This window comes from Xyrauchen texanus, chromosome 19, assembly GCF_025860055.1.
Source record: "Xyrauchen texanus isolate HMW12.3.18 chromosome 19, RBS_HiC_50CHRs, whole genome shotgun sequence".
NCBI lineage: Eukaryota > Metazoa > Chordata > Actinopteri > Cypriniformes > Catostomidae > Xyrauchen > Xyrauchen texanus.
In genome coordinates this window covers 29,657,218-29,684,332 of record NC_068294.1, presented here as the reverse complement: position 1 = coordinate 29,684,332, position 27,115 = coordinate 29,657,218, and the positions used below count along the sequence as shown (strand labels likewise).

The following is a 27,115-nucleotide window of genomic DNA, read 5'->3' as shown; positions in this document are numbered from 1 at the left end:
TTATCATGTTTCCATGACAGCAAGAGGGACAACTTCAGGACATAATGTGGCTGTTTATAGACTGGACAGTCTGCAGGGACTAACATGCTAGCAGGGATGATGTTCACGATGACATGATTATCCAGTGTACTGAAGGAGAGCTTAAATCCCACTGTATGTGCTCTTTAAAGGGGCAGTTCACCCAATATGAAAATAACCTTTTACCTCATGTTGCTCCAGACCTTTATTACTTTCTCTCAGCCATGGAACCCAAAATAATGTGTTACACAGTATGTAAGTCTCAGTCACCGTTCACTACCAATGCATCGTTTTTTCCCCATATAAAAGACAGTGAGTAGTGACTGAGGCTGTTATTCTACCTAATATATTTATTGGTTTTAAACGGAAGTAAATCATACGGGATAGGAACAACATGAGGGTGAGTAAATAATCACAGAATTGTAATTTGTGGGTGAACTATACTTTTACTAATAATATAATTACTAGGAGGAAAAACATAGTCATAGAGGAGAACATAGTCTGAAAACATGACTGAAACAGAGAAAACAGTGAAAACATTAGATCAGACTGAATTTATTGATTTCCACAGAGAGAGAGAGAGATGGCAAAAATAATAAAAAAAAACATTACATTGAACATATCGTTGATTTCAGAGGGGTTGTTTAGAAATTGAATATATATTTAAATATATTCAGAATGTTTAATATATAACATTTATTTATTTTAACAATGAGGGGGTAAACATATATTTTGTTAATTGTACCTTCAATGGGAACTGTTAAGGACTTCTCTCCAAGAAGAGCTTTTAATTGCATTCCTTTTCATATTTCAGTTATGCAATAATGTCTACACTTAACCAACAATCACTTTTTAATTCAATCAATCATTAGTGAGGCAGGTTTACGCTGGTGCTTGCTGTGGCCACCTGAAGTGAACGGTTTCTTTTTACATATAATTAACTTAATAAACATATAACAGTGTTCTATAATTTATAAACATAACCTTCTGAATCGTGCTTTCTATTAGCATTGTTAACTATTACATAAATATTCAGGACATTGCATAAATTATATTTGGTATAATTATGCACCTGGAACAACCCTGTTCCTGGAGGCCCCCAACAATGTTTAACACTGTAAATCTCCCTTTTCTGACACACCCAAATCAGGTCTTGGTGTCTCCACTAACGAGCTGATGAGTTCAATCAGGTCTCCAGAAACAAGGTTGAGAATCTCTAGTGCTTACGAATGGAAGACTGGGGTGCCAGGTCTTAACAAGCAGTCATACAAAACCACAATTAAGACATTTGGCAGTCTTGATGGTTCATGACAGAGCCAAGTGTTAGTGAAAGTATTGCTGAGTTTAGTAGTACTACCATATTAATCTCTTATATCAGTGTCACATATAAACACAGTGTTTTTATAAACTCTGATAGTCATAAAATAATTCTGTGAGGGACGTTGGAAAACAAAATTTGCACTAATGAACAGTTCTTTATGAAGCAACATGCAAATTATGTTACTGGTACAATGAAGCTTATTGACAACACAGACTGTATAATTCCATGAGGTATAATATTGCCTAGATTACATATATTATTGGTTCACCTTTCTACTGACTGACACATTTACATTTCTTGCTGTACTGACTGGAATAATATCATTAGTCATACAGTTTCATAGAAGGATTGCAATGCTGCAAATTTTAAATATATATTTGAATATGAGAGTGTAATCGTATGAACAGATAAAAATAAATGGAAAGTGAATAATTAAAAATATATTTCGTATAATTAAAATCTTAATTAAAAAAAAAATGTTTGCTGAAATGAAAAAATAAACAAAATAAATTTTAAGAACATTTTCTCTCAAATTCAACAAATATGAAGAATTGGAAGGCGAAACATCATATACAAAATACATGGCTGCCAAAGGCAATTCAGTAATTATGACATCATGTGCTCCTCTTATTGGCCATAAATAAGAGATTACAGAGTGTAAACTAAAAGTGATGTGCAAGGTCACCCAATAGAATATTTATTCTAGGCAGTTGAAATATTAATATGCTTAAGTGTACTAAGTTTATCATACCCAATTTTGCCAAAATGACTTTTTTTAGGGTATTGCACTCATTCATGCAAAACGTTATCTCTTTTAATTGAAAAATTTTAAAAATATTTTTCTCTTATCTGAAAAATCCTTCAAATGCTCAAAGGAATGTCTGGAGAAAAAACATGGAGCCCTAGAAAATCAGAGGTCATTCTTTTAAAGCAGAGAGTTTACATGAAGAAAAGATACATGTGTGAGCAGGAATCTGTAATATCCACTGTGCCTGGCACAAACATGACACTGCAATACTGTTTAATAATCTAGATCTAGATCAGATCAGACATCAGGCCCAATTTACAGAGGGGCACCAGTAGAACATTCCTCACCCTACTGTATCTTACCCTTCCAATGCAAGAAAAATGCCTCTTAAGAAATAAAAGATAAATAGGGCACTTGACTATGTTGAAATTCATCAGACAAAACTAAAAGGCATCCATTCTGGGTTTTTTTTTCCCCCCAAATATGAGAAATAGAGTTAAAAATGTAGGCAACCAAATATTTTAGCCTTTACTGAAATCCTATATTAACATAATGGTTTCAGAATTTAATAATCCACATATTTGAGCCAAATAACATGGGGCAATAACCCCTTCCAAGTCCATTGGCTTCTTTTTCCATTAGTCCATCATGCTGATGACTGGAATATGTCATGCTTATTCCAGCAGGAAGCTGTAGGTGACAGTGTCCATCTATCCTCTGTAGATGTCTGACCATCAGATATTTGAATGGGAAATTAGAGCATGGGTCAATTTATAACTGCTTCACATAGTTTCCAGGAAAGCTTCCAAAAAACTTGGTTCTCCTGGACGTTCCTAAAAATATATTAAATATGATATGAGGCTGACATAAAACCTGTGTGTATATGACATTTTTTTTTGTTAAGTTGACATATCCTGTGGTGTGACATGATATACTCAATCAAAAAACTATTTTAAACAGCATTTTACTAATTATTTTATAATGATCATGCATGCTGCTTTTATGACCTCCAGCTTTTATGAATATTAAATGAGAGACTTGTTAGAAAAGTTGTACTTTTACAAATTCATACAAAAGTAACAGCAGAATCATTTAAATTGAACGAATTTTTAACCACTCTAAATATTTAATATTAGCAAACTATAATTTTGGCAAGTCGTTTAAGACATCTACTTTGTGTATGACACAAGTAATGTTTTCAACAATTGTTTACAGACAGATTGTTTCACATTTAATTAACTATATCACAATTCCAGTGGGTTAACTGTGCCTTTAAGCAGCTTGGATAATTCCAGAAAATGATGTTGAGCCTTTAGGCAATTAGTCAATTAGCTTCAGATAGGAGGTATACTGAATTGGAGGTGTATCTTTGGATGTATTTTAAGGCCTACCTTCAAACTCAGTGTCTCTTTGCATGACATCATGGGAAATCAAAAGAAATCAGTCAAGACCTCAGAAAAATAATTGTGGACCTCCACAAGTCTGGTTCATCCTTGGGAACAATTTCCAAACACCTGAAGGTACCACATTCATCTGTACAAATAGTTTGCAAGTATAAACCCCAAGGGACTACGCAGCCATCATATCACTCAGGAAGGATACGCATTTTGTCTCCTAGAGATGAACGTAGTTTGGTGCGAAAAGTGTAAATCAATCCCAGAACAACAGCAAAGGACCTTGTGAAGATGCTGGATGAAACAGGTAGACAAGTATCTATATCCACAGTAAAACAAGTCCTATATTGACATAACCTGAAAGGCTGCTCAGCAAAGAAGAAACCAATGCACCAAAACCACCATAAAAAGTCAGACTATAGTTTACAAGTGCACATGGGGACAAAGATCTTACTTTTAGGAGAAATTTCCTCTGGTCTGATGAGACAAAATTTAACTTTTTCGGTTTGCAAGCCGAATAACACCATCCCAACCGTGAAGCATGCTTTGCTGCAGGAGGGACTGGTCATGAGGAAGAAAAATTATGTGGATATATTGAAGCAGCATCTCAAGACATCAGCCATGAAGTTAAAGCTTCAACTAACTTGCTAACAAGCTTGGCCAACACTTCCACCATGTTAATTCGCATGTGAGGAATCTTGATGTCATTATAGATTCTGACTTGGGCTTAGTCCGACAAATAAATTCAGTAGTGAAAAATAGTTTTTATCAGTTACGAATGATTTCTAAATTTAAGTCAGTTTTATCTTTTCAAGAACTGGAGACTGTTAATCGTGCTTTTATCACCTCTCGATTGGATTATTGTAATTCTCTTTATGTTGGTCTTCCTCAATCCTCTCTTTTCCGTCTTCAACTGGTTCAAAATGCTGCAGTCAGATTTTTGACATCATCTAAAAAAAGGGATCATATTACACCAATCCTGGCCTCTCTGCACTGGCTTCCTGTTTATTTTAGGATTAAATTTAAAATACTGTTGTTTGTTTTTAAGGCTCTTAACCCTTATGCATCAATTAAAAAAAGTTACACATAGGTTCATTATGGACAAAAATGGCCATGTCCAAAAACTGTCATAAAAATATTATAGATTTATATTTTTTTCCACTTTCACTGACATAATTTTTTTAACCAGCATCAGCTCTAATCATAATGACCAAACATTCATTAATTTTTAGAATTTTAACCCTTTAAACGCTGGTTTGTTTACATAATGCCACTGTTGTTTTTTTAGGAAAAAATGAAAAATAGTAATTATTTTCAATTTAATAGATGCTAAGCAGAATTTTTTTTCTTTGATTATTAGAGCCTCGGATATGTCAATGATTAACAACAACATTCATTTTGATGCTTTCATATTTTTTATGCAGTATCAGATTTAAAAAAAGCTACCACTTAGGTCCATAATGGACAAAAATGGCCATGTCAAAAAAGTGTCATAGAAATATTATAGAATAATATTTTTTTCTACTTTCACTGACTTATATTTTAACCAGAATCAGTTCTAATCATAGTTACCAAACATTCATTTATTTTCAGAATTTTAACACTTTAAACGTTGGTTTGTTTACATAATGCCACTGTTGTTTTTTATAAAAAATATAATAATTATAATTATTTTCAATTTAATAAATGCTAAACAGATTTTTTTTTATTTTTATTATTAGAGCCTCAGACACATACAAACCACACTCTGAAATCCATACCAACACACTCACACAATTATATATTCATAATGTATCTAATTGGCTCTATAATATGCATAAGCCAAAAACAGCAGAAAACAACAACAAAAGCGATGATATGCCAAGCCTGAAAAAATGGCACGATCTGGTAAAAAATATTTAAAATGTAAATTTTGAAGCCTTGCCAACATAATGAAAGCATGTTAAACAAGATTGCATAATTGTATAGTTAAATGGCACTGGGATTAAAAATCGCAGTTTTAATGGGTTTCAATGTGCCATTTTTGTCCAAAACGACGCTAAGAGGGTATATTTTGTGTAACTAGTGCAAAAAATATATTTTTTAAAGAAAATAGGGTGAAATATTAAAATTCCAATAAAAATTCACACCTGTGGAAAATTTTATGCAGTTAGCATTAACACAGACAAAGTTATCAAAAAAACAAAACTGAAAAAGCCAAAAATGTCCACAAGGATGCACAAGGGTTAATAACCAGGCCCCGTCATATATTAGGGATTTAATACAGCCATACTTGCCAACTAGGTCTTTAAGATCTGAAGACAAAAAGTTATTGCATATTCCTCGGTCACGTTGTATACGCAAACGCAAGGGTGACACAGCATTTGCAGTTGCTGCCCCTAGGCTGTGGAATCAGCTACCACTTGACATTAGACAAGCTTCATCACTGTCTATTTTTAAACGTAGGCATAAAACACATTTTTATTCTCTAGCGTTTTGCAGTATTAAATGAGATTGTCTTTTTTTTTATTAATGTATTGTAGATTCATCTGTACTTGCCCTGTTTGTTTTATTTGAATGTATTGTATATTCATCTGTACAGCACTTCGGTCAGCTTTGCTGTGTTTGAGTGTGCTTTAGAAATACATTTTACTTACTTTACTTACTAAAGCTTTGTTGCAAATGGGTCTTCCAAATGGACAATGACCCCAAGAATACCTCCAAAGTTGTGGCAAAATGTCTTAAGGACAACAAAGTCAAGGTATCGGAGTGGCCATCATAAAGCCCTGACCTCTCTCTGATAGAAAATTTGTGGGCAGAACTGAAAAAGCATGTGAGAGCAAGGAGACCTACAAACCTGACTCTTTTATACCAGTTCTGTCTGGAGAAATATGCCAAAATTCCAGCAACTTATTGTGAGAAGCTTGTGGAAGGCTAATTTAAAGGCAATGCTACCAAATACTAACAAATTGTATGTAAAATTCTGACCCACTGGGAATGTGATAAATGAAATAAAAGCTGAAATAAATAATGATCTCTTCTATTATTCTGACATTCTCACATTTGTTTTTTTCACCCCTTGATTTTCCCTGGATTTGAACTTGCAAATCCAGGTGTGGTAGTTAGCATCTTTACTTGCTTTTTCTCCCCAATTTGGAATGCCCAACTGCCAATGCGCTCTAAATCCTCACGTTGGCATAGTGACTCGCCTCAATCCGGGTGGCGGAGGACGAATCTCAGTTGCTTCCTGTGACATCAATCTGCGCATCTTATCACATGGCTTGTTGAGTGCGTTACTGCGGAGACATAGCGCGTGTGGAGGCGAACACAATTCTCCGTGGCATCCACGCACAGCTCACCACGTGCCCCACCGAGAGCGGGAACCACATTATAGCGATCACAAGGAGGTTAACTCATGTGACTCTACCCTCCCTAGCAACCGGGCCAATTTGGTTGCTTAGGAGACCTGGCTGGAGTCACTCAGCATGCCCTGGATTTGAACTTGTGACTCCAGGGGTGGTAGTCAGTGTCTTTACTGGCTGAGCTACCCAGCCCCCGACATTTCACATTCTTAAAATAGTGATCCTAACTGACCTAAGACAGTGAATGTTTTCTATGATTAAATGTCAGCAATTGCGAAAAACTGAGTTTAAATGTGTTTAGCTAAGGTGTAAGTAACTTCTGACTTCAAATCTATCTATCAATCTGTCTGTCTGTCTGTCTGTCTGTCTAGGGGGTGCTTAGACATAGATTCACACTACAGATTTAGAAGCAGATTTTCTTTGGAGAACACCGCCAGCTAGTGACAAATAAAAGAACACCACTAAAACACTTTAACAAGAAGCAAGATTCAAGAATTTACTCTTACCCACAAACCATCCATCATCACACTTCTCCATGACATCAACAATATCACTCTCCTTTAATTCTAGCTCATCCTCATTTCTGGGCATGTAGTTATAAAGAGCTTGAAATCTGAAAGAAGAAAACAGTGTTTTACATTTTAGGTTGTCACAGGATTCCGGCATCTAAAACTCCCAAAATGAATATCAAAACAATATTCCACATTTAATTTATTGACTGTTGGTACATATTTAGAAATGCTAACTACAAGAAAAACTTGATAAGATACTCACGGTTCCCCTATACTTGGAAGAGGATCATTAACATATGCTTGTCTTTGGGACTGAAAACAAAAAGAACACAGGAAAGCACATATTTTAAATATTTCATTGCTCATTCTGCTGTATGCCCATCTGATACAGAGAGCAGCCATGAATCTATTGTGCTCTCAAAGAACCATTAATGCAAAGACTATGGCAGGACCTGGATCACCTGTGTATCTGAAATGTGTGAAAATTTTGTGAAAGTCAGCCTTTATGTGATTATATGAAGTTACATTTTTTTACTTGTGCGAACATATATTCAAATACATATGAGATCCAGGACTACCGGGCCTCAAATGTTGTTTCTCTTCTAAGCCATTAGCCAACATATTTCCTGAAATATGTCTGATTTATGCACTTAGACATTTTGAGAGATGCTTGAAATTCTGAAAACGAGGACTGTTCTCCCCTTGATTGGATGAAAATGTGGGGAATAGGCCGCTTGCTTGGCCCCGGGGAGTACACCTTGTTTAAGCTGTGTACAGGAAAGATCATTGGGACATTCCCATGAGTAATCCAGACACACTTGAAACACACGGTTTAACCAGTAGGCTACTGTATGAGAAAGCCAGTCTCTTCTTCTGGTTTGAGGTACGAAACTCTCAGGCTGTCCAGCACACACTACAAGGCTGCAGAGATCAACTGTTCCTGATACAAGCAGTCATCCACATGCAGGAAATCCACTTCCAAACACTCTTCAGCATGCCGATCACAAATTAAGTGTTATCAATCTATGACATAGTTAGTATTAAATGTTATTTTCTCAAACCCAAAATATACTATTGCATATAGACAGACAAGGCCGTAGTGTTAAAGGGGTAATTTACCCAAAAATGAACATTCTTTATATCAATAACTTATGTCTTTCGAAATCTTTCAAGTTTTTCTTCTTCTGTGGAACACAAAATGATAAAGTTTCAGCAAAATGTCCAAGCTGCTCTTTTCCATACAATGAAAGAGAATGGTGACCTCAACCAACGGGGTAAGATTTTCAGTGTTTAACGACTTAAATTTCACTCTGTTCTAGACACAAAATTATCACACAGTATGTCTTCAAAAGAATCATATTGACTTTTATACTTTTTTGTCCCCATCCACTTTCATTGTGTGGAAATAAAAAATTTCATAACATTCTTGTTTGTGTTCCACAGAAAAAAGGTAAGTCAAATAGGTTTGTAAAGAGAGCAAACAGAGAGACAGAATTTTCATTTTTGGTGAACGGTCCCTTTAAGAGTATTCCTCATTCATTAATCAGTATTCCTGCATACTGTACTGATGAAATGACATTCTGAATACAGTATCATGTGACCATAATCAAACAAAAACTCTGCCAGTAAATAGCATCTTGTCTCATGCCTGAGAAAATCATAATTTTCAGGTATAGCAGCAAAAATTGAATGATTATGTGAATTCCCAGGTCAAATACATTAAAGTAACCTTTTCTTTATTTCTTTTAATCAAACTTTTAAGTTTGATTTCCCACATGTGCCATTGCCACACAAGGTGCACATATTCCCTACCCTATGAGATGGAGAAAAGTTTTGACCTCTAACAGGCGAGCCGCAGGATCTCCTAGACATCACAGGGCTACGAGGGGGCTTACCAACAACCACAACATCACGCCTCAACACAGGCTGAAAGAACCGGGAGAAGCTTACATGAAGATTAAGTGCAATCACATATAAACACAATTTATATTACTGAATTTTTTTTAACATGAGTAAACCACCACAACGAATTAAAAAAATTTATTTTACTATTTACGCATGAAGAGAATAAATATTAGGGTAGATGCTATATTTAATTTGACACAAATGAAGCAATGCTATCCAGATTATGTCCATAGTGCATTTCTCTTTTCTGACAAAATTCTCTTATTATATACAGTACAATATTCAGTTGCTCTGTCCAAGCATCCACAACGATATTTTTTTTTAATGATGCATTTGTTCCCATGCCAGTGCACAGGGCTATTAGGGAAATGTCTGTAGAGCTTATTAAAGGATTCAGGGATAGTGGGTAGTGGATTCAAAAAGGGTGGAGTGGAATGGGTGATTAAACAATGTCTCACTATGATTTAATAATAATTAATGACTCTAACTCTTTGTGCCAGACATATAAGCTCCATTATTTGGAGTTTTATTTACAAAACAAGCACATTATGATAAATCTTTATCTATGATGGGAACACACACTGCAATGATGATGTTGACTTGAATATACAGAGCAACAGCAAGTTATATAGGTCACTTCAATAGGGTATTTTAGTGTCTGTATTACAGAAAAGAGTGGGTAATGGGGGTGGGGCTAATACTCAGTCACTAACAAACACCTTGTCTTTACCTTGACCTTTGAGGAGCGGAGTTCCTGTCGAAAGGACAGTTTGGCAGAGGGAGGGGGGGACTCTGAAACCCCAGGCAATGGAGGGGTGGTGCATGGGGAGGAGGGAGAGTACTTAGATGATGTGGCAAGTATGAATGGCATGGACATCTGTGAGGACAGGGGGGAGAGACGTGGAGAGGCATTCTGGGAAATTTCACTCTGCTGATAGGGAGAAAATGTAAGTTTAGCATTCTCTACAAATGCTCCAGAGAATGTAGGTATTTTAAAGGAATAGTTAACCCAAAAATAAAATATCTGTTTTATTTACTCGCCATAATGTTGTTCCAAACCCATATGACTTTCTTTCTTCCATGGAACACATGAGGAGAATTTCCTTTACCCTAACCCCTACCCTTCCATTACGATGAATGGAGACTAGAGCTGTCTAGCATAAAAAAGGATCAAGACCCAATGCTGTGTGCATTTTCTATTCCACTTTTTGATTTGTAACTAGTAGACCCAAACAAACATGCTAAATTAAATTAGTTTTCCTAAAAATTGATGTCTACATATGTGGACAGTGGGACTAAGTTGTGAAATTTAAATAATACCAAGCTATAGAAAGTCAGATTTTTTTATTTTTTCCAGGAGTGTTGGTTATTCAAGTTTTTGAGATGTTACAGACATTACATCAGAAATTAGCATCAATTATGTTGATTCAAAGTAATGCCCAGCATCATCCAATCATCCATGTTAAAATAAAATTTTGCATGAAAAATTCTGAATCCAAGTACTGATTACCATAGTCCCATGTCTGCAAAACATGTTGAGTGATCCAAACATCATCTGCAGCTTTAAACTGAACTTTTGATAAGAAGTTTGGATTGAACGCACTTAGCTGCAGAGAGCTATAGGATGCTTCATTGTTCCCTATTTAGTGAATGACTTAACCTCCAGGGTGTTGGCTGTCTGCATTGGTCTCAGAACAGTTTGAAATAAACCTTATAGTCATTCTTACTCCATAGACACCCTCTGAATGCAACATTTTCCAGCTTTTGGATGCATTAATTGATTCTCAATGTGATAATGCACAGTGATTATAGAATATTTAAAATGAAAATTAGCATACAGTCCACATATCTGGTCATTGTGTTTAACAGTGTGCCGTTTTGCGATAAATTGTTCAAATTAATAAAAGGCATTTAGAATGAAACTAGGGTACAATTGAAACTACAATTAGGTTTCAATGTCAAAACCTAATTAGGTTTCTTCAAGATGTAGTTTTGTTGGCATTTCTCCCAAACACAAACTTAGCTTTGATCAACGCCATGTTGTTTGGTCACATTACTTGGTGTGTCAGAAGTTTAACCCTTTACTGCTAGCACATGGTCTCCTGAACTGAGATAAGTGGGTTTAAATTAAGCGTTGCATATAGTGAAGCCAAAATAGAATGTCCACACATGTGGACACAGGGTTGCAAGAGGTTAAAATAGTCCATATGACTTATATGCTACATTCCAAGTCTTCTAAAGTCATATGATAGCTTTGTGTGAGGAACAGACCAAAATTAAAAACGTTATATACTGAAAATCTTGACATTCACCCTACTTCTCTGTGGAACGTTTATGAGAATAAATAGGGATGTGCGATTAGAGAATTAATTAATTGTCACTGCATAGAAAACAGCAAACAGAAGACTCTTCAAGATGCAACCTGTTTTGTTCCATGGAAAAAATTAAATTTTACAGGTTATGGAATTAAGTTATGTTGCATAAATAAGGGGGTGTTCAGTTGGGCACTCCACACAGCAAGCACTACCTCAATATCTGACCCCTCACTATGGGTGGACTGGACTGGAGTAAACATATTTGATGTCAGGGGTTCATTTGAGAAGCTGTTATCTTCATTTGGGTCCTCCTCAATAAACAGTCTTGGAAGCTTTTCAGTTACATCTGGTTTCTGGTGATAAAAACTCTCCTCTTCTACAAACACACCCTTTGATTGGCTGGCCTTAATAATGGACACTAACTCCTCGCACAGGTCATCATCAGGATCTTTTGGAAAATAGGTGTCCTTAAGGGACAATTGGGATTCAAGTTCCTCAAAAACAACCAAGTCAATAGGGCTGCACAATTTAGGAGAGTCTGTCTTGCCTGATTTGTGCTGATCTTTGCTATCTGTGAACAACTCCACTTCTTTTTCATGTGGGTCTAATGGTTTTTGGCTGCAGAGAATCTCTATGACACTGCCAGACCTGGGACTGGAGTAAAATGTGGGTGAGGTGGGGGAAGGAGTGAAGGATGCAGAGGTGAGGTAGGGTTGTGGTGATGGGCTGGGCTCAGGGGACATGTAGGACTTTGGGGAGGAGATGGGAATGAAGTGGCCCTCTTTGAGCGCAAGAGTGGAGATGTGGGGAGTGATGGCCGGAAAGTGGCCCAGCATGGAAGAGGCAGGAGAGGGGGAGATGGCAGAATCCAGCCCTTCATAGTCTGGTTGGAAGTTGGAAGGAAAGGGAGGAGGAGTGGGAGCAGGGGTTCCAGATGGAGGCAGACCAACAGTGAGGGCCAGCCACTCGCTTGTAATAGCATGGAGGTGCGCTTCTCTCTGCGGGCTGGGAGAGTATGAGGAGAGTGGACGAAGAGTTGGGGATGGAGAGCTGTAGAAGGTATGTGCAGATGGTGGCTTCAGAGAGAGAAGAGAGGGAGAGAGGGAGAGAAATAGAGAGTGATAGTGATGATGCACACTGGAAAATATGAGAACTGATGGAATAGATCATGAAATTGACAGTAGGACAGATGAAACAGCAGTCTGCAGTGTTATGTAGAGGAAAAAGCAAACCGAAAAACCATTAAAAAAATAGACATTTAAATTGATACCCCCAGCATAGTTGGTCACCAGCACATATTGTGTTTTGAATGCTGGTCCCCACCAGGCTTCCTTAGTCTGTTAGCTTCACCAAAAGACTATGCTGGTTAAATCACATGGCTATGCTGGTCCATTAGCTAGACCGACAACACCAGACCAACACTAATCAGCATAAACCAACCTGAACCAGCAAGATAATTAATTCTGGTCTTAGCTTGAATTTTTAACAGGGACAGAGGCTCCACAAAGTATTTAACTTTATCTACATTAAAATAAAATAAAATAAAATAAAATAAAACAAATGATGCTGCCCTCTGTATCAATATACTCTTTCTATAATATATGCTTCTTGGATTGATATTTTATTATATAAAGCAGTGACGTTGAAATAATTTTAAGTGTCTTAAGTGTCAAAACCACTGTATGTAGTGCAACATTTACATGTATTAGCTACAATGTTTGCAAAAAGCTTTGTACGCTAAAATAAGAAAAAGATCAAACTGAACACTAACACAGCAAGCAACGTCTAGGTTACGGATGTAACCTCCATTCCCTGATGGAGGGAACGAGACATTGTGTCGAAGAACCGAGACTGGGGGTCTCTCTTGAGCGCTGAATATGCCTCTGATCTATGAAAAAAGGCCAATGGGAATTAGGCAGACAGTATTTGCATACCCCGCCCCGGACATACGGGTATAAAAGCGGAGAAATACGTCGAACGTCCTTTTCAGGATGCGTCTTTGTAAAGATGCCCTTCCACCCCTACGTAGTTCCTGGATGCGGGAGAGTGCTCTCCGCTTCAGACGGCCACAGGCGTTGTCTCGTGTGTCTGGGTTGCGATCACACAGAGGCAGTGTTTGTGGATGGCGCTCAAGAGAGACCCCTAGTGTCGCTTCTGCGACACAACGTTGAAGCGTGCGACAGACGTGAACTTGTCCTATCTGTGTCACATTAGTTCACCTCTATAGAAACTTCCTGTTCAATGTCAGCAGGACCTGAGCAGCATATGTATAGCACAGCAAGTCATGTTTGCCTTTTACAGCATTTAATTAGCCTACACTGGATACTGGCATGACAGTGTGATTAATCTGATCTAATCCAGGTCCTGCTGGACAAAGAAATAAGCCTTTACTACTTTGTTCTTTGATGGAATTACAACTGACGGGCATTTAATCTGAACTAAGGCTTGTTTTACACAACAACCCAAAGGTAATCTAAAGATGTCAGAGGTGATCTATTTTGGCACTTGGAAAGTTGTCATATGAGAAAGGATTTCTTATGTACTTGCCACCTTGTTGGCACAGCTGGTACTGTACATAACCATTGGAGTTACACAATATAAATAAGAAGTATTACTTTCGTTGACACCATATCTTGTCGGCATGGATCATGGATTTAAGGTATAAATCAATACTTATCCAAATAAGATTATACAGCCAGTTAACTAGATCTGAGTATATTTCTTGTGGATACAAGTTATCCAGAACTGAAACTGTAATATGTGATGTGTAAACTTAAAGGTGAAGTGTGTAATATCTGCACCACTAGCATCAACAAATGGAATTACTTACCTCACACAATTGGTTAAGCCAATATTGTTGTGTCGGGTGGGTCAGGATGCTCAATCAAGTCACAGTGTTTACTATACACTTTTCAAGGGAATAACCCTATGAATTACTTTCTTAAAGTTGTCAATGTATATTTAGATGGGATAGGAACAACTATTTTAACATCAAAACAATGATACACTTCACCTTTAAGTGCACAAGTGACATGTTTAAATGGAAAAGGTGAGAACGTACCCTACTGTGCACTCTGTCACTAGTGGGTATAGTGGGCCCAGGAGGTTGACCAGTACTTTGAACTGATGACTTCTTCATGATGTCTACATAAGACACTGGAAAAATCCCTTGTTTGTTTGTACCTGGAATCTTGCCCTCAAACCAGTTCTGATCGACTTGCCGCAAGAGAATGACACGCTCGCCCTGAAAGACATCAACAAAAAATGTTTGATGGCATTCCCAAAACACATGATCCAAGAATATTCAAACACCCCAATAAAAAATCAAAGGTATTGTGAAATAATGACATTGTGTTTCACATTGTGTCCAGGCGTGACTTGTTGTGTTTTTTCTGTCTACAGTGAAAGCTAAAATGTTGCACGAAGCAACTAAATAGCACTCAGTCTAAACATATTAAAATGTTAATAGACAGCCAAGTCAATTTTGATTTTGTACCAATGATATTTCAACATTAATAGAAACTGACATTACTTGTGGTTGCGATTGGTTAGAATAAAACTCATGGTTTGATGTGGAACAATTTCTATTGCTTTGCACATTATTCCATTGCGCTGTAGAACTTGAGCATTCAATAAGTAGTAATTTAGCAAAAACATGCTCTTAAAATGTTTATACACACATTAATGAGCAGGATCAGTACTGAGAAAATGTAACATTTACTTTTCTTAATGAAAGCTCCACATTAGTATCAGCATTAAAGTTGTAGCGGGCAATCGCTTCTCCGATTTCTCTGCTCTGAGCTGGAGGAGGAGGCCTTGCTGGCAAATGTCTCTCTGAAGGAGGGATTTTCTGAAAAAGCAGGTGAAGAAAAGGATAAATACTGTACATATAAAGAAAGATTTTAATGTCTAGTATTACAGAAACACAAATTCACTGAGCACACACCTCCACATATGAGATGGGAAAGATGCCCACATGTCCACGATACTCTCCTTCATACCAGTTATTATCTATCTGCCTGGTGATATACACTGACTCCCCTTTCTTAAACGTCAGCTCTCTGGATGAAAAATTCAAAATGACTACATAACATATTGTGAAATAACAAAATTGTGCAATAGAAAGCAAATAAAAAGAAAGTAGTGACAGATTTGAAGGCGGTTCATACTTTGCCGTCTGTGCTTTAAAGTCATATATTGCTCTGGCTGTCAGTTTCTGTTGGGTAAATGCAAAAAGAAAAGGAAAAAGCATAGAAATTAAACTTCACTACATGATATACTGATAAGGGTTGATTAACAATCTAGTCTATGCACGAATATAGTCTTTCTACTAAAACGTTTTAAAGAGCAAAACATATTCCCCTTGCCTCTCTGACATCAGGGGTCTGTTTCCTGCTCGGTGGTGTGTGGTGACCCACATCAGGGTAAGAATATCCTCTGGATGTGTCCTGGTCTAGAACAAACAGAGAAAAAAAGAGATTCAAAGCCTCATAGAAATCAAGCATTTAACATTATTACATGCATGGGAAGAAGTAATATCAAGGAAATAATGATTTCATCTGGGGTTAATGATAGAAATGCACAACAAAATACATTAAAAAAAACAGTAAATATAAAGTAAATAAAAATATGGACATAATTTATTGACAAAGCATGAAGTAGACTTAATCCTCCATGAAGCATTATTGCTAAACATCTCTCCCCTCTCTTTAAAAATCCTGCAGTTATGTTATACCCATCCTTCAGACACAGACTCCCAGTATGCAGCAAGTGTATTTATACTAAAACCCCAAATGGTGAACTGGCATCTGTGCCAACTGCAAGCATGCCCACTTGCTCTGAAGAGTATTCATTTATAAGCACTGTGTGCATGCAAACGCATAACACATCAAATGACTCGTTTAAAATTCATCACAATGAAAAGATTTAAGTTCACACAAAATAGTTTGCCCGTGGCTGATCCATGCACCAATGTCTGTCAGAGAGTGGACTGCGTTAACATGCAAAAGAGAGTATGTTTCATCCCAAGGCAATAACATTTCAAATCTGTTTTTAGATTGCATGCAGCAGCTGCTCAAGTCATCTATCCAAAGCTATTTTTGTACACAAAAAGTATTTTGTGGAGAGTTCACACACAAATAGTCCAAATGAAAATTAACCATAAATATTGTCAAAGGAAAATAAATTCAAACTAAATAGGATAAAGTTTGTCCAGACAAATGTTGATGTTGGCTTGACAAGCCTTGTATGAAATCTTCAAGTAGTTTTAAAAGTTTGTTGGTTATACAGATTAAAGTAGACAAATAATCAGCTAGCTAGCTGGATTGTCAGGCAGACTGTAAGATTAATGATCAGACACACTGTAACAGACAGACAGATTTTTGATAGTCCACTGTGTGAAAACAGTTCTAAAAGTTCGAAAAGATATAGCATACTAAGTCAGAACAGTCTGAAGGTCTGTGCCTAGTTTGGTGGATTTAGCTTGAATGCTCTTAGAGAAGTTTAAGGTTAATCATTTTGTCTTGGTTTAAAGAGTTTGGAAAACCCTAAACCATGTGTGTAAAATAACAGTATGTTCACTTGACAATAATTACATGAATAAATAGACAGTAAGAAAAAAGATGACATAATGAGAATATAAAATACAAGTGGAAAAAAAATAAATAAATAAACCGGCGATGTGGGAATGAGTCATGCATCTCTGACATTCCTCTGAACATAATGATTTGTTCTAAACAAGCACATTCACAAACACATATGGAGCATAGCAATTGTTGAGGAGCAGATGGAGGGCAGATGAAGAGAGAATTCAAACACAGGGGACAGCAGGGGATTTGGGACACCAGAGACTATGGGATCCACCTTGATCGCAGTTGCGGTTCCTCTGGTTGTTGTTGCCGTCTATATGGTGGCGAGAGGCACTGTGGGACATGCGCAAGTTCTCAGGCTGGGAGGAATTCCTCTTGGGAATGTCAGGCAGCAACTCTGCCAGCAACCTGTGGAGAATGCTGTTGTCTGGCAGGCTACCCCTGCGCTTTTCTGCATGGATGTGTTCATAGATGTCTTTCAGAGCTGAATCTAGAGCCTCGTACATACAGCTCCGTGATTTTGGCATTTGTGAGAAGCTCAACGGAGATGGGTTCTTCTGGTGGAAAGGCACTGGGCTAACCAGGAAGGCAAGCTTGCTGAGATCGAACTCGGATTCTTCCACTCGCAAATGTTTCCTTCGGTCTTGATTGGCCCTCTCGTGCTTAATCATGGTGGTAAACCGTGTGTAAGAGGCTGGGCAGCGACCCTTACAGGAACTCACAAGCTGCCTTTGATAATGATGATGGTGTCCAGAGCCGCAGAAGCTCTCTGAGGAAGCGAATGAACATAGGTCAAAGTCTCTCTCACTGCAAAAGGATGAGCCTTCTATCTGGATGAAGTCACTGAGATCAGACACGACTCCATCATGCTCACTGTCCGAGTAGTCAAGGTGCATGGAAGAGTTTTGTAATTGGTCACTGGTGACTTCAATGTGGATTGGCACATGAGTATTTATCTTGGGATATTGAGGTCGTCCTTCAGGTGGGTTCCTGGCTTGTGCTTCTTCATCCAGTAATGACTCAATGGAGTGGCTACGCTTGGAGCTATCGGTCCTCCTAGAGGAACTCCTGGTCAAGCACTCATCCCCAAGATTTGGCATGGATTTGGATTTCTGGATCAGAATCTCAAATTCAGAGATCCTGTTGTGCACCATGTCACGAGGCACCTCTTTGCTGCAGCCCCTGTTGCTGGTAGGCATGTCCTTACGCTGTTCACTCTCAAACTTATGAATTCTGGCCTTGACAGAGCAGATCACAGTAGTGTTTATCAGCTCTTGCCGGTTGATGTGATGCATCTTCTTGTACAGTTTGAGAAATCCTGATGTATCATGGGCTGAACGATGCCTTGTCCTTTCTCCATGTTTCTCAGACTCATGGGTGTCACTGCATTGTGATTCTTCTAGTTCCCTATTATGCAACAATGAGCCGGTGCTTTCCGATCGAGTCTGCACTTCTTTTTCCCTGCCTTGGCCCTCAGACAGGAGGTCATCACAGCTCCAGAATTTAAGCTTAGGAGAAGACTCTTCTGTGCTTATCCAGTCTTCTGGGTTCTGTTGGATGGTTCCCCAGCCATCCGGGAGGCTGGAGAAGCCCTCTGAGACAGGGATGACTGTGAGACAATCCTCATTTTTCCCTTTGTTTTGATATGTGCAATCTGAGGTAGCATGGTTTGGACTTTGAAAATGTAAAAGTGCTGAGTGCATATTGCTCATATCCCCACCTTAGAAATCCACCACAAGCAGCATGGTAAAAAGAGACATAAAAATACATTAAAAGGTAATTGACCCATAGGAGAGAAAAGTCAGTAGTGTTTATACAACACCCTGGAAGAAAAGGGGAAAGAGATCAGACATCTTGATCAACAAGCCCTCTCTGAATATAGAAGCAGCAATTGAAATGCTACACAACACCGAGGCAAGATTGTAAACACTAAATTATTCAGTGAACTTTAGTCATGCAAAGAGAAATCCTTTTAAAATTCTTCCTGCACTGCAAGGTGTAAAACAAAAATGGTATGAAATAAAGTATGACTGCGTTTCTGATGCCTACCTTTAGTCCTGGTGGAGGCAGGGGAGCTAGGGCTGGTGAGGGGATTCCTCTGGACATTGCTACTCCTGGGGGGCTCTGGTGGTCTGACTGAACTCTGTGTTGTGCCCACACTGCTCTGAGCCCAGGGCTGAGTGACTGCAGGTTCTAATTTACGTCTTCTCTTGTTATCACTGGCAGAACTGCAGTGTGTTAGGGTGACAAAGACTGAGTTGTCATGTTAAAATTAAGTGGAAGGGGTTTAGAAAGATAAAACCAAGAATTGATGAGAAAATGACATAACGGTTACATGGTGACTTATTAGTTCATCCCAACATGAAAATTCTGTCATCATTGTTTCACCCACATTTTGTTCCAAACCCATATGTATTTATTTCTTCTGGCAACACAAATTAAGATGTTAGACAAAATAACAGCCTAAGTCAACCTTCATGAATGGTGACAGGCTTACTTTCTGAAATAAAGTCATAGGGGGTTTGAAACAAAATTAGGGTAAATAAATGACAACAAAATTGTATCTCTTTTGGTGAACTGTCCCTTTAATGTCATTTGCCATAAGCACAGTTTTTTGCTATATGTCAATGCACAAAATCATAAGTCTAGGCGCAAGTGGGTTGGTAAAACTGCATGTGCAAATCACTAATGAGCTGAGGCAATTTAATTCTGAGGTTCATCTAATGCACCATATGCTTCCTATTATATATATAATTTCCTGTCAAGAAAAGTAGATAAAAATGAAGACAGCCCAGTCATAAGATTTTGGTAGTGTAAATGGGCTGCGCTTGGTGACTGTATTGTCGACTGCGCTGCTCCAAACCGTGATTTGTGTTTTGTATTTTGCCTCTCTGGGAGTGTTCTTGTCATGCTCACCTGTTTGAAAAATGCTTTTCTTCTCTCCCATTGTTCATTGTTTTAAAATTTTTTTTTTTTTATGTTTCTCTGTTTAATGTTTAGTTTAATTTCTATACAGCGCCCTTGAGCTTTGGAAAGGTGCTATACAAAATAAAATAATAATTATTATTATTATTAATCATATTGATATTCTGACCCACAAAACATGGCTAGTATTTAAAGTGATCAATAGCTCTTTGATACCATCTGCTAGTGAAATTGCCAAACTGCAATGTGGTTCTAAATCATTTTAGTGCATAGAATGTATTAACATAGAATACACCCACAATTTGCATGCATACACCCACCGAAAGTGCAACAATTTCCCACCTATGCCTACTTGCACTGGCATGAAAATTGTTCTTAGAATTAGCACCCTCACGAAAATGGGATAAGACGTGGCGCACAGTCGTTGTGCGTAGAGCTGTGCCTTATTGACTCTTGGAAACTTGTAATGTACTGTATGAATATCACTGCATTAAATAACAAAATATAAAATCAAGTAGCATTTGTTATATCACAAGCACACTTTTTAAGAAAAACATTTCAGAAAAAAAAAGATTTGAGATTCAAAGTTTGGACACCTGCTTGATAAAATTTGTGGAACATGTCCAAAGTAAATGTGATGAACTACACATGTAATTACTCTGCTAGTACACCTGTGTGAACTTAAAGGTAACTGACCTCAAACACCACTTTAAATGACCTTGAAAACAGTTGCTTAAAAGCAACTGCAAAAATGGCTAAGGACAGTGAAGTTAGTTTTGAGAAAAGGTGTAGCATAATTTGTTAGTAGATGTTTCTTGGTTTTAGATTTTGTTATCTAATGGAATTAAACGCATATATTTCAAAGTGTATTAAGTGTGGCTTAAATGTCTAAATACATTTTGGGGTCAATGTATACACAATAAATAACAGCATTGAGTGAATAGACCTACCATGATGGCAGTTCAAGGCTTCTTTCTGTAGATGGCTGATAAAGGGAGGTCTGAAACAGATGATGAACAAAGAGCAGGGTGAATTCATCATTTAATGTCCACACTTATTACATGGCAAACAGCTTTGAACAAGTCTCTGGATACTCAGTGCTCTCCTTCCAAAATCCAACATTGGTTAGAAATCTGTGAAACTCCCTATCTCTGGATGATGCGCCATGGATGTGCCATTCCATTAGTCGCTAGATACGATAGATCACTTACAAGCGTTTCTATATCAAACAAAGCAGGAAATTCCTTGTATGAATGGCGGAAGTAGATAATCATCTTCCTGTTTGACGGAACTCTGTGCAGTGTTATCTGGAGCTGCTCTATAGACCAGCAGCAGATGCCCCTCACGTTTTTTTAACCCTATTTATAAGTAGCCCAAGCATGCGGTACCTGGAATGCATCCTCAGTGTGACACATTTACGTACGTCCAATCAACATGAATACAGCTCTGAGTGACATACATCACACTGGCCAGCTCAAGCTTTTTGGATTTACAGCATTCCTCAAACCAAAACAAGTTATGTTGGTTCTTATGATCAACAGAATGGTTTAACTCTTTCTTCTTAAAGACCCATTTAAACATTGCTAATACTTTAAATTAAACTTCTATGCGATAAAATGAGTTAAAGCAGTAGTATGAACTAATGATGAACAATACAACATTTCTTAATCTAAGTTAATGTTAATTTCTACAAATATTTTTTTTTTAAATGCTGAATGTTGTGTTTAGATTATTTAACAAGCATTATGAATTAACTAACATGAACTAAAAATGAACAATAGTTATTTTTACCAATTTACCAAGAGTGTTACTTTAATCATTAACTAATAATTTAATTCAACGTATAAAACCTTGTTTTTAAATCTTACCAAAACATACTATTTCTGGTGATGGTCTTATAAAACGAATGCATTGAAATAAAATCATTAAAAATTAACTAGGGATTTTGAGTAAATTTGGGATATATATAAACAAAGGAACTGAACATTGTTATCTGCCAAAGGTGTCAGTGAACTGTGTTTACAGTGCCAAAAAAGCCCCGATTGTAACAGGATATGTAATATGACACTGCAGGGGAACTGTCCATCCTTAAACTACTATAAGCACATCAGAATTAACAGAATGACAAGCAGGCGGAAATGCTCTTGTCTCATTATGAAATATATAATGCTATAAGAAAGATTAAACTGTTATTATGAATGGTGAAGCTGATGTGGTAATATATTCAGCGTATTGCTCCACTTGGTTTTTGTGTTTAAATCAAAATTTGAATTTTATTGTTGTAGTCAATGTCTATCAGCTTTGAAGCCATTTATATGCTACTATACTGCTAAAAGTTTACTAAATTAACCTATTGCAGATATTCGCATCTTGCTTATCGTTCCCTTTTGGGAAAAATTGACCAAAGAATTTACCCATGTACACTCACAGATTTTATCCAATCAAATGCATTCTATAATAACAATATCCCTGCACCTAATGCCACCTGTAACCAACTAGCAAGTAGCAAATCATGGTTCAAGGCTGTGACATAACTAAACCTTTTTGGCTATTTATTAAAAATATGACACAGTTTGATATGTCCTGCTCAAACTGCCTTTTTCAATAGGAAATAAGTCAATCCAAGCGATTTTGTAGGGCCTTTAAAGAAAATCAATGATGTTAACAATAAGTAGGAGTGTTGATAGAAAAAAACTTTCAGTGAAAACAAAACTGACACCAGGAATGCAAAATTATTCTATGTCTAATCATCTTTCTCTCTCTCTCACACTCTCTTAGTCAGTGAACCAGTTACTCACTCACTCACTCGCTCGTTCATTCATTCATTCTTTCTTTACCTCCATTCGGAATCGAGGAGAGCTCTCTGGATTATAATCAAGACGCTTTTTTGGAGGCTTCGCCCAAAGATGGGATAAAGGAGGAGAAGCAGAGATGGAGGGAGAGTGACATAACAAGAGAGTTAAGTCACATAACTGAGGAGAGGAACAATGTGATGACCTTCGACTAAGATACACATGCAACAGAAACCCTGTAGTTTTTATATTATCACAACTTATTGCACACCAAGCCTTATCAATGAAAGTAAACACTCCACACACCTTGCACAAGGATTAAGAGTTATGCTACAAATTCAGTGGAAGCAATGCAAAATAATGTTGGTGAAATTAATCCTACAATAGCGTGTAAAAAGTGCAATAATCTAAGGTGACAAAGCCTAAAACAAGCACAAGATTAAAATGCTGGTGGATGAACACAGGGCTCATTTACACAGAACCTGATCTTGGTTATTCATCAAAATGAACCGTATGTTGAGTTACGGTGTCCGGAATTGTCTGCTCATTCCATCCAGTCATTTCATATGTGACTGCCACGGGCCGATGTCATGTACCGCACGTATCTGACCTTTCCACCCGCACACCAATCACAAGCGGCATACCAGCAGGACCAAACCAAACACACACGATTAGCCACACTTACCGGCCGCCCAAACTCCAGTTCAGCAAAGAACTTATACCACGGCTCATTCTCTAAATCTATCTCCTCTGGTCTTAAGTTAATTGTCTGGTGATGAGAATGGAAGGCAGTAAGAAGAAGAAGAAAGGGATGAAAATGGTAGTCATGGAAATGTAACAATAAGATGTAAAATGGGGGAGGGGGGGTGTATTGATATGTGAATTTTAAACAAATGTAAAGCATTGCTAAAATAGTTTTATTAAGTTTATAAAGTTTATAATTTCACTTCCTATCCAGCAGAGGGCAAGAGTACACCAAAAATTCTCAAAGCAGAAGAATGGAGCAAATTGGTTTCCCCAACCTTATTTGTGACCATGACCAAATTATGTTTTAAGGAACCAGTAATTTAGCTGTCCTCTCTCATTGAGTTACGGTACACTACTGAGGCTTGCCCTGCTAAAACATCTTAGGCAAGTTTAAGCAAAAACTTTTTTCCCCTGCAAAGTGAAGCACTTCCGTTTGCAGCATTAGAGGACAATTTTTTAAATATTTACAGAAACCCCATTACGTAAAAACATTTGCAACTGTTTTTTTCAATTCAATTCTATTATTATAGTAGAACAGTTTAGTCAATGCTGCCCACTGTGTATCTAAATGCCTGTGGCTATGCTGGAACATGTAAACTGATGCCTGGTGCATGGATTTTCTCTTTCATTAAAGCCATGTGGCATTAACTGTAAGATCAATGCATTTTATCTTACATATTCATACAAAGTACAGTTATACTGTATGAAATACCTCGTAGACTTTATGAATTGTCTCTGAAACTTTATGTAGCTGACTTTAAACAAGCAATAAGTAAAATATTATTACTTTTAAAACTAAGCTCACAGTGCATTTTACTCTTCCCCATTCTATCATGGTCTTTCAAAAGCTTCACACAAAATTACAACACAGAAAATATCATCCAAAATACACATATGGCATACCGCTCTCTCTTGCTCTACAATAGAGGACTTCCCCGGCTCATAGTCAAAGATACTCCTGGGCTCAGCTCTGTATTTCCGTGTATCCACCTTCCTATCGGGAGGCCCCCACTCATTCCTTGAAAATATGAAATATTGAAATGGATATGTGTGTTACAAAGAAAAATTAATAGGCTATGTCTGTAATCACGACTTTAATTAAAAATGAAAATGATGTCATCATTAACTCAACCATATTGAGTAACCTGAATTACTTTTTTCAATGAACACAAATGGGTATATTAGGCAGCCCCAGTCACTGTTAACTTTTATTGAATGGAAAAAATATGCAATGAAAGTAAATTGTGACTAAGGCTAGCATTGTGCCTAAAGCAATCATTTTTGGGTGAACTATGCCTTTAATTGTTATGCTTTAAAGGGATAATTCTCCCATCACATATTTACCCTCGTGCCATCCCAGGTGTGTAAGACTTTCTATCTTTTGCTGAACTCAAACAAAGATTTTAAGAAGAATATTTCAGCTCTGTAGGTCCTCACAATGCAAGTGAATGGTACCAACATTTTGACGCTCCAAAAATGACAAAGCCAGCATAAAGTAATCCATATGGTGGATAAATCTATATTTTCATAAGTGATATGACAGATGTGGGTGAGACATAGATCAATATGATACAATCCTTTTTTATTATAAATTCTTCTCTGAGCACAATAGGTGGTGATATGCATGAAAAATGTGAATAGCCAAAAATAAAAGAAAAAGAATGTGAAAGTGAAAGTCGAGATTGATAGTAAAAAATGACTTAATTATTGATTTGTTTCTCACCAACACTGATCACATCACTTCTTAAGATATGGATTTAACCATTGGAGTCTTATTGATTAAATTAAAAAAAATTGGTACCCATTCACTTGCATTGTATGGACCTACATAGCTGAAATATTTAAAAAAAAACCTGTGTTTGTGTTCAGCAGACGTAATAAAGTCATACACGTCTGGGATGCCATGAGGGTAAGTAAATGATGAGCGAATTTTCATTTTCGGGTGAACTTTTCTTTAAAATGCATAATCATATCTGTAAATCTGTAATCTGTAAAATCTGAAAACCTAAAGTAAAGATTTGTCACTCTATGTGAATGGATGGATGATTCGTACATGTCAGGTGTGCTCCTGCCTCTCTGTGTTGTGTTTTTGTCATTGGCTCTGTACTGTGCTGATGCTGAAGAGGGCAGGGTTGAGGTGGTAGGCATTCTGAAACTGTACATGCCGTTATCAGAGACACGCTTGGTGATGGGCTGGTAGGTGCTTGTTTTAGGTGCAGGATGGGCCTGAACAGGATTGGATGGGCCATGCTTATCTGAAACAAAAAACAACAGCCAACAACAACATTAATGTAAAGATACCAAGCATAAACATTATAAAGTGTATATATAAAGTGTGTGTGTGTGTGTGTGTGTGTGTGTATATATATATATATATATATATATATATATATATATATATATATATATTGGTTCAGGGATTAAATAATCACATGCAATTCTCATGCTTTATTATGCTTTTAAGTGTTTGTTGATTGTTGTTATTTGATCTGTCTGTTTTGTTTTGTTCAGTGTTTTTTTTTGTAAAGCTGACCTTGAGTGCTATAAAGCTGTATATATATATATATATATATATATATATATATATATATATATATATATATATATATATATACATATATATATATATATAAATTAATGTTGCAAAAGGATTTTGCAGTTAAATACTTTTTGGCATTTCATCAAGTTTGCATTAATATTTATTTTTCATGTTGGTTGGAATTTGCACTAGTTTTATTGTTTGTATTCAGTTTTTGGCATTTCATTAAGTTTGCATTACTATAATGTGAAAAGAAATAGTATCTATATATATAGTACCAGTATTTGTAATGGGATTTGTAATGGGATCTGTGGCAGTATGGGACCCAGACCAGTCATTCTCTGTGAAAACAAATAAGCAAATATGATAATTAACATAGATTACATAACATAGTTGATAATTTTAACAAACTAATTTGTAAGAACAGCTTGGGAGTAAGGTAATTAGAAAGACATAATAAAATGCAAACGGAAGGTGACCCCTGTAATCCCTGAAGCAACCCCCTGACAGTCCATTTCCAGTAATGATGCCGTTCTAATCCTCAGTCTGCTGAGTAAAGCTCTTTTATTATCACTCCTCTTTAGGTGACCCGAAGTTGCCCTTCTCTGCAAAAACTAAACCCTCAGTAGACAGTTCTATAATCATACAGAAAATTCAGTACTTTATCATGTCTGCCTTAATTAAAGCCACAGTAGGAAGGCAATGTTGTTTTTGTATACCCCTTAAAATGACAAAATTTTAATGAACAACTGAAGTATCTATCATACAATATAAATCATATCTATATAAAAATATAAAAAGTACACAAACTACAAAAAAAAGAAAATCAATAATGACACATAAAAAATGTGATTTCCTGCATCAGATATGATCTAAATTGACAATTTATAGTTTAACATCAAAAACAAAAAAAATCAAAAAGTTTCAGGAGTTTGACCAGCAAATTTCTATTTATCATAACATAAGCCTA

General features: G+C 36.9%; 1 protein-coding gene across 1 annotated transcript in view; it reads right to left on the bottom strand.

The window, feature by feature from the left end:
- Nucleotides 1-566: 566 nt before the first annotated feature.
- LOC127659837 (sorbin and SH3 domain-containing protein 2-like) overlaps nucleotides 567-27,115 on the bottom strand; it is a 59,219-nt gene continuing 32,670 nt past the window's right edge. The window contains exons 12-30 of the mRNA XM_052149789.1: nucleotides 26,424-26,486; nucleotides 25,660-25,861; nucleotides 24,510-24,624; nucleotides 23,545-23,628; nucleotides 22,905-22,961; nucleotides 21,018-21,067; nucleotides 19,192-19,370; nucleotides 17,417-18,862; nucleotides 15,922-16,007; nucleotides 15,724-15,770; nucleotides 15,501-15,615; nucleotides 15,276-15,404; nucleotides 14,616-14,798; nucleotides 11,767-12,630; nucleotides 9,970-10,170; nucleotides 9,147-9,260; nucleotides 7,597-7,646; nucleotides 7,329-7,435; nucleotides 567-2,920 (exon numbers count right to left, since the gene is read on the bottom strand). Of these exons, the coding sequence (XP_052005749.1) occupies nucleotides 2,859-2,920; nucleotides 7,329-7,435; nucleotides 7,597-7,646; nucleotides 9,147-9,260; nucleotides 9,970-10,170; nucleotides 11,767-12,630; nucleotides 14,616-14,798; nucleotides 15,276-15,404; nucleotides 15,501-15,615; nucleotides 15,724-15,770; nucleotides 15,922-16,007; nucleotides 17,417-18,862; nucleotides 19,192-19,370; nucleotides 21,018-21,067; nucleotides 22,905-22,961; nucleotides 23,545-23,628; nucleotides 24,510-24,624; nucleotides 25,660-25,861; nucleotides 26,424-26,486 (4,154 nt within the window). The 3' untranslated portion in view covers nucleotides 567-2,858. The remainder of the gene's footprint in view (nucleotides 2,921-7,328; nucleotides 7,436-7,596; nucleotides 7,647-9,146; nucleotides 9,261-9,969; nucleotides 10,171-11,766; nucleotides 12,631-14,615; nucleotides 14,799-15,275; nucleotides 15,405-15,500; nucleotides 15,616-15,723; nucleotides 15,771-15,921; nucleotides 16,008-17,416; nucleotides 18,863-19,191; nucleotides 19,371-21,017; nucleotides 21,068-22,904; nucleotides 22,962-23,544; nucleotides 23,629-24,509; nucleotides 24,625-25,659; nucleotides 25,862-26,423; nucleotides 26,487-27,115) is intronic.